General features: G+C 52.2%; 2 protein-coding genes across 2 annotated transcripts; both read left to right on the top strand.

Annotated features, from left to right (window-relative positions):
* Positions 1-1,872: 1,872 nt before the first annotated feature.
* On the top strand, positions 1,873-3,883 carry B0T23DRAFT_158702 (tryptophan synthase beta subunit-like PLP-dependent enzyme). Its single transcript, XM_062832688.1, has 3 exons — positions 1,873-2,142; positions 2,202-2,786; positions 2,836-3,883. Exons 1-3 carry the CDS (start codon positions 2,047-2,049, stop codon positions 3,814-3,816), a joined length of 1,662 nt encoding a protein of 553 aa, XP_062691503.1. The 5' UTR covers positions 1,873-2,046; the 3' UTR covers positions 3,817-3,883.
* Positions 3,884-5,407: 1,524 nt separating this feature from the next.
* On the top strand, positions 5,408-6,579 carry B0T23DRAFT_443238 (uncharacterized protein; the record flags this gene model as incomplete). The annotated part of the gene is made up of 2 exons (XM_062840852.1): positions 5,408-5,777; positions 6,274-6,579. 2 exons carry the CDS (start codon positions 5,408-5,410, stop codon positions 6,495-6,497), a joined length of 594 nt encoding a protein of 197 aa, XP_062691504.1. The 3' UTR covers positions 6,498-6,579.
* Between the last annotated feature and the right edge of the window lie 1,469 nt (positions 6,580-8,048).

Consider the following 8,048-nt stretch of genomic DNA (forward strand, 5'->3'; position numbering starts at 1 on the left):
GAGCTTCGGCAGACAGCAGCATGCTGCCAAGCGGTACAGCATTTGGACAGGCCCGAGTCGGTCAAAAAGTCCAATGCCCAAAAAAGGCCAGCATACCCAGACAAAGTTGGCGCTAGGTGTCACTCTTTTTGGACTAAATGCTCCGGGTGCCTGCCCGCAGTGTGACTCTTGATAAGATAAGGCCCGGGACGGAACCTAGGTACCTAGGTCAGTCAAGGGAACATCATCCCGCGCCAACCTGAGTTTTCCCAACTCTTCACCATACTCGTTATTCAAGACGAACACTCCCAAGCAATTGCGCCATCTGATATCTCTTCAGTCTTCATCAAGGTCCTGTCTTCTTTTTCCCATCCTTCTGAACACAAAGCCACAAAAACAGTCACGGGTCCACCCTGGGTCACACGGCAGCACGCGTCTAATGCTACGGAAAGTTCCACGTTCCCCGCTTTGGCCCACGACGGGGGGTCCGGACCCTTTATGGGTGCCCGATCCCACGTGTCGATCGATGAGTTTTAGTTGTCGATAAGCTACACTACGTAAAACATCCCAATCGTCAACAATATTCTGGACATTGACTACCCATGGCATTCTCCAATCTTCTCTTTCCAATCACCTCAACTATGTAGTACACTATAGACATCTTTAAGTGGCATTACAGGGTTTACGGTACAAGGTCAATATCGACGCAATATCCCCAACCGATAAACATAACTTTGTTCTCGCCTCATGTGTGGATATGACAATGAGGATCTCGCGCTCATGACTCGCAACCTTTAGCTGTTGTTATAGTCTCAAAACACCACGCCCGTTGTTGATTTGGACGGATACCAAGCTACTACAGGTAACCATCTGCTGGTCGGGCTAGTCGGGCAAGACGAACAGCAAAAATCATTCTGGCGCCGACATTCTCGGCCCAACCCAACTTCAACTCAACAAGATGCGGCGGCATATGCAGACCAGCCGCACACGTCACATTCATTACATTTCCGCCGGGACACCACCGGGACATGGAAATGAAGCCTGGTGCTGATCATTTTAAACTCGTCCGGGATGCCTGGCTCCTCACCAAGCCCAAACAAGATATCTATCCGCCAACCGAGCGTCCCAATTGGTACCAATGCAGACGAGGCGGACATCACGCGCCGCAAACATGGCCTTCTCTGGTGGAACTATTTGGTGATGATGTCCAAGGGCCTGTTAAACAATAAAGTAGCAAAGCCCAAGTTTTTGTGTATTGCTGCGTCATTCCCGTCTTGTATCTTTCCATGATGGAGCTAACGATGGGATTTTCGGACGTTGGAATTATCACTATGTAGGTAGTCTTCTTTCTTTATCTCAGTAGGCAAGCGCCCTTTGATAGGTACCTAATTCAAACCCCCATCTGCGGACACTAAATGCATTTTGCATGGTCCATGTTCATATTCGGCATGATGCTGTCTCTCATTCGGCTGCCCCGCCCCGCCGAGACGCCGACCTACCTACCTCTACCTAGCGGCCGAGGTGCCCTCTGAGCACTCCTACATACCATAAGATGGGCTCAACAGGGGGCTCAGGGGCGGCGGGCAGTTGCAAATTCGTCTCATGACGGCCGGGATGGGATGGCTTAGGGATGAGCCAAGGAACCGATACGGATGCGGGGCAAAATTTTCAGCGGCCCCGCCTCCATCCAGTCCGTGCTTGGTTGCTTGCCCACGCATTTGCTAGGTGTTTACAATGGATGGGCTGATTGACAGGCAATTGCCCGCCAATTGCTGCCATATTGCCATACGCCACACCACGCCTTAAAGGGCGGGCCCGGCGGCCGATGCTCGGCGGGAGTCATTCATTTCTTGACTGCCCACAAGCCGATCGTCGAGACTGCCACTCAAAAGAAGACTCTGAAACTGGGGCCGCTGTCAACAATTTCAGCTTCCACTTCCCCCCGCCCCATTCCTCCATTTCCTCGACAAACTAGTTCCCAAACCCAAACCTAAACCCAGCAATTAGAACCCGAGCGAGGTCCGACTGCGAAACCACCCTCCCAACACCGCCAGCAAATTGCCCACCATGTCCAACGGCGTCGCGACCAACGGCACTGAGTCCCAGGACCAGACTCACACCCCTTGCCAACGCTATCTGAGCACTCGCGGTGAGGACGGCGGTGTATGTTTCTTTCTCTGGATCGCCGCGCATGTGGTCGCCAGCTGCTGACTTGGCCTTAGCACTCTTTCGAATACGTCGTCCTCAAGGGTCTCGCCGCCGACGGCGGTCTCTACATCCCCCAAGAGGTGCCTGTCGTGCCCGAGTCCGTATGGCAGAGCTGGAAGGACCTCTCCTATACCGACCTCGCCTACAACATCATCTCCCTCTACGTTTCCCCCTCAGAGATCCCCGCAAAAGACCTTAAAGACATCATCAACCGCTCCTACGCCTCCTTCCGCACCCCCGAGGTTACTCCCCTTGTCCACCTCCAGGACAGCATACATCTTCTTGAGCTCTTCCACGGCCCGACTTTTGCCTTCAAGGATGTTGCCCTTCAGTTCCTCGGCAACCTCTTCGAGTACTTCCTCGTGCGCAAGAACCAGGGCAAGGAGGGAAGGGACAGGTACCACCTGACTGTTGTTGGCGCGACGAGCGGTGACACTGGCTCCGCCGCCATCTACGGTCTGCGCGGCAAGAAGGATGTCTCCGTTTTCATGCTTCACCCCAAGGGCCGTGTGAGCCCCATCCAGGAGCTTCAGATGACCACTGTGCTCGATGCCAACGTTCACAACCTCGCCATCACCGGCAACTTCGACCACTGCCAGGTAAGTCCGCCTCACCACGCCCTTCGTTACATTATCTGACCCCTTGTAGGACATCCTCAAGTCCCTCTTCGCCGACCCCGAGATCAACGCTACCCACAAGCTCGGCGCCGTCAACTCCATCAACTGGGCCCGTATCCTTGCCCAGACCGTGTACTACTTCTACTCCTACTTCTCCCTGGCCCGCCAGTCCGAGTCCTTCAACATTGGCGACAAGGTGCGCTTCGTCGTTCCCTCGGGCAACTTTGGCGACATCCTCGCCGGCTACTTCGCTTTCCGCATGGGTCTCCCCGTCGACAAGCTTGTCATCGCCACCAACGAGAACGACAGTCTTGACCGCTTCTGGAAGACTGGCTGCTACACCAAGAAGCCCGTCAGCGGCCCCAAGGCTGAGGGCGGTCTTCCCGAAGACGGCGCCAAGGCGCACGAGGATGGAGTCAAGGAGACCATGAGCCCTGCCATGGACGTCCTGGTATCGAGCAACTTTGAGCGCCTGTTGTGGTATCTCGCCTACGAGTTCGCCTCCAGCGCCGGTATGGATGACGAGTGGAACAAGAAGCAGGCCGGTCAGGAGGTCAGCTCCTGGCTGAAGGATCTCAAGGTGAAGGACGGCTTCGGCCCCGTCTACAAGGACGTCCTTGAGAGCGCGCGCCGCAACTTTGAGAGCGAGCGTGTCACCGACCAGGAGACCCTCGACACCATCAAGAGCCTGTACCAGGAGGTCGGCTACGTACTGGACCCCCACACCGCCGTCGGTGTCGAGGCCGCCAGGAGATCGGTCAAGCGCGCCGGTGCCGACATCCCCCATATTTCCCTATCGACAGCCCACCCCGCCAAGTTCTCTGGCGCCGTCAACCTTGCGCTTCAGGACCAGCCCGAGTTCGACTTTGAGGCCAAGGTGCTACCGCAGGAGTTTGTCGGTCTGGACCAGAAGGAGAAGCGCGTCCAGGATGTGGCCAATGACTGGACAGCAGTGAGGGAGGTGATCAGGGAACAAGTAGAGGAGGAGTTGAAGGCGCTGGATTCTGCTTAGGCTGTCTTTGAGCGGTGGAACGTTTGCGGATAGGAGCGGGGGGGCAGCAAAAATCAAGAGGTCATTTATTACGTTTACCGCGTGTGTACGCGTGTGGTTTTTCTTTTGGGATAAGTTATCTTTTTGGCTTGGGTCTACACATTACATTTTATAGAGAGAGATTGCAAAAGACAGTTTATCATTGTAAAGATGTAAAGTATGTGGATATGGTTGATGTGCCTTTGTGCATCTGGGTATGCCACGATGATTCTTGGATGAACCATGATTGCCACTAGATAAATTGGGGAGTGAGAAAGACGGCGTACCGAGTTAGACGGGGATGCCAAAATACCAGTGTTGTTCAGGCGTGCTTTGGCCATGTATGATACATAGAGAGGTGAAGATATCAAGTAAGGGAAGTGCCATGAAACTGAACCACATTACCAAGGCCTCTTATTTCCGTCGGCATGAACCCAATCTTTCGTTCAAGCTTTCAATCTTTCACATCTCTCTATCCACTTCCGCCACCTTCCCCCCCCTATCTGGGTGGTGCTCAACCGTCTTCCCTCACTGACTTTAGCTGCGCCCTGGCGGGCCTTGCAACCTGGCCCCCATTTCCCTGTATTATTAGCCTTTATTGCATCACTCAAAGCAAGAGGTTCGACTATTCGCTCACATGAAAAAAGAACAGACCTAGACGAAAAAAAGTAAACTACCACGAACATAACGCGGGAAGGAGGTATAAAAAAAATAAAATAAAAGAATATTAAAAGAATTTGACGAGCGGTAGCGGACTGGTTTACATAACCTGTTGGCTGGTCTCATCTGTTTTGTTTCGGACGAGCATAGGTAGTGAATGGACAGGGATGGGTTGAGGCTGAAAGGGGTACGGTGGTACGGCGGTACCTACAATAAGTAGGTAGGTAGGGGGGTATCGGTGGGTTAGGGGAGTTGGGAACGGATGAATGAATGAAGGGATGGGGAGGAGTTGCGAGTAAGGGGAGTGCGTGAGCTTGATGGGAGTTGGGGTGGGTGGGTTTCGGTTGTAATCTATGCTGTATGTATGCAAATTGGGGCTGGTCGGTCACGGCTGGTTGTTCATCTTAGGTATTGACCCTGGATGATTCTCTGAAATTCAGGTGGGCGCGATGCGTGGTGGCATTGAAAAGATGCGTTTTTCGAATACACCAGTCAAAACGATGTCGCTGCGCACGCTTGTGCTCGATTATAGGAGCCATTGTCCATCAGTATTCTTACTGCGCGAAGAAGATGACTGTTTTTGTGTTGCGCTAGAACAGTCACGGCTTCTCTTCTCCTTGCCTATCTGATCTCACATGTTATGTCAGTTTGGTCGCTCGACGTACTCAGCACTTAAGTTTGTCTCGGCGGATGACTCTTAGTCTCTCACCACGATACAATGACTGATAAAGCCAAACATGGTTATTGCAATCAATTCGCCGGTGGTTAGATTTTCAAAGGTATAAAAGGTGTTCCTGATGGGCCGAGCCTTTCGATCGCCATCTCAAAACCTCCAGCACCGCCCTCACTTTTTAGTACCCTTCTGTTGTTACCATATTTTCTCCTTTTTTTTTTCTCCCTCCAGTCACTAACAATGTCTTCCCCAGGCCGCCCCGACTCCCCCACTCTCAATCCTCCGCCATCCTCCCCTCTCCCCCTCCTGCCTCCCTTCCGCGCTCCCTCAGGGACATCCAGACCAACAGCAACCGACACAGCGCGGCAGCAAGGCGCCCTGCTTGGTCTTTTGTCAAGCGTTTGTCGGGTGATTGAAAGCTTATACCAAGATCTCCGGTTTCTGGAGAGGAGATTCGGTGGGGATCCGGTACGGGTACCGAAGCAGCAGCTGGAAGAGCGCAGGAAGAGGGTGAGGATTGTATGGAAAACGGTGGAAAAACACCCCGGGTTGGCGTGGGAGGGAGAGGTGGTGAGGTTGTGCGAGAGGATGTTGGGGGATGTTCTGAAAGGTGAGTTTCTGGTTCCCAGAACGAAGGGGAGTTGTGGTGATATGATGTGCGTGTGCTAGTGGAATATTGTGAAAATGTGAAGATGTGAATGAAGGTTGCTTTCAACGTTGGAAGGGGAAGGGGCTACAGGGGGCGAATGGGTCTTGGCGCGCGCAAGCTGGGGGGGCGTGGGGGTAGATGGTGGGTAGAAGGGTTGGGGACACTCAACCCCAGTCCAGGAATCTCCATTTCAAAATCCCATTACTGCTCTGTAATCAAAACATACTATATATAGGTCTGATCTGGACTCCAATCTAAGGTATCTTAAGAATATCAAAAAAGGATTTGGCCGAGTGTCTTCCTCCTCGGTACCTACTCTCTACCCAAGCCCACCCCTACCAAGGAGCCAACCCAATGTACCTCCCTGGCTTAGCATCGCATCAACATTCCCCCATCCCAAATGCAACAAAAAGTACACTACAGCACCCCAGTACTGACAAGCATCTTTTTCCTCTAGTATACCACCCATTCATCAATAACGGAGAGAGCACCACCGCTTTCATGGTGCCATGGGGAGAATACCTTGGGACCTTCACAGGAACTATCTCGGACGTTGAAGAGGAAGTAGACAAGGCGGTAAAGAAGCTGACCGCGAATGACCGGAAAACTTCCGGCACATATGGTGGCGCCGGCTCGGGAGGAGGAGTGAGGATAGAATCGTTGATGCGGCCACTAGGGTGATTTCGGTAGGTAGAGTCTACCACATGGACGACGGAGCAGGCGATGGTAAGGTTCGGCGGATGCGGACCGGTGAAGACAAGAGGCCAGGCAGATGGATGTAGAAGAAAGGGTAAAAAGGAGTCTTCTAGTCAAATATTAGCAATCTCCCAAGTTCATAGCAAATTTGCCCCACACTGAAATTGTGTACATGATCAAATGCAGCGCTCGTGCGCTCGTGGCCGACCCAACATGTTGAACTATAGGGAGCCGTAGCGCTCACGTCCTTTGACACAGGGGGCATCGACGATCCAACAAGCCCTAACAACTGACCCGTTTTGTACCGATCATGCTAACTGCCATCAACCAATAAGAGAATGATATCGTCATGCAGGTGACGTGGTAAGAAGGCGAAGGAGTGCATGTCGGACTGTACGAAATACATAAAGCAAGAATCGAGAGGTGGGTCCAGAAGGTTAAAAGCGACTTGAGGCAGCTTTGATGCCTCCTATATGCAAGTCTTTTGTTGGACAGATTGATAACCTATCAACACTCAACAGATGGCTCGAGCGTTGTGTATGGTCGGGAGGGGATGGGCCGTCGCTCACGGGGAAACACGAGTTTACCGAGGAACCCACAAGGCATTACAAAGTGGCTCAGTATTCACTCTGTATTGTTGGCTCGAAATGCTCATCGTGGAATGATATGGACTGCAGGATCACGGTCATGATATCGCGAATTTGTCAAGGTGAAAATTTGGATAATTTGAGTAGATGGGGTGTCGAAAGCTGTTCGCTCATCGCCTCTGGAAAACCTAACCGAACTGACGGTTTATGTAGATAATTTGAGTAAACGGGGTGCATAGAAGCTGATCTCTCATCATCGGTTGGGACGAAGGCGGCCATGAACAGTATGCAGTGGTGGCTACCCTCCGCGCCAAACTTCACTCGCTCGGAGTTGCGTGTCATCACTGTCGTGATCGGTGCTGTAGACTAGACACATACGCTCATCCACGCCAAGGCCAACGATCTTGTCTTGTCGGAAGGTTCGTACTATCGGCAGGCCTTTGATTGGATCTGTGGTTGAGAAAGAGGCTGGCGCAGCCGGGATCTATGAATTTCTCAGTGCCCAGGTGGTTGCTAGATCTATCGTCCGAATTTGGAAATTGGAAAGAATGGTAAAATCTGGCGTGGTGGGACGTCATCCTTGATCGGCAGGTATTTGGTGTGGCTGTTGCCGAATCGGCTTCCTAAGAGTTTGGTAACTGTGCAAGGGGTCTGGAATGTGTGAAGACCGAAGGGAAGTAGGCTCGGTCTGTTTGTTGGATGTTTTTTTTGCTTGTCATCTCTTTCCCTAGGGGGGTCGTTGCTCGTACTTGCCCTATATGTATTGTTAGAAATGTCTTCATCAGACGATCAACTTCGGACCTCGAACGTACCTGTTTCCTGTGTCGAGGAAAGTGCACGCCGCCTGTTGATTCGGTTCCGGCATTTGATCATCTGAGCTTGGGAGTTTCCGTTCAAGCATCGACAATTAGATGTGTTGTCAGCTGTAGTGCCTGCACCAAAAGTTAGC

The sequence above is a fragment of the Neurospora hispaniola genome (assembly GCF_033458365.1).
Source record: "Neurospora hispaniola strain FGSC 10403 chromosome Unknown B0T23scaffold_5, whole genome shotgun sequence".
NCBI lineage: Eukaryota > Fungi > Ascomycota > Sordariomycetes > Sordariales > Sordariaceae > Neurospora > Neurospora hispaniola.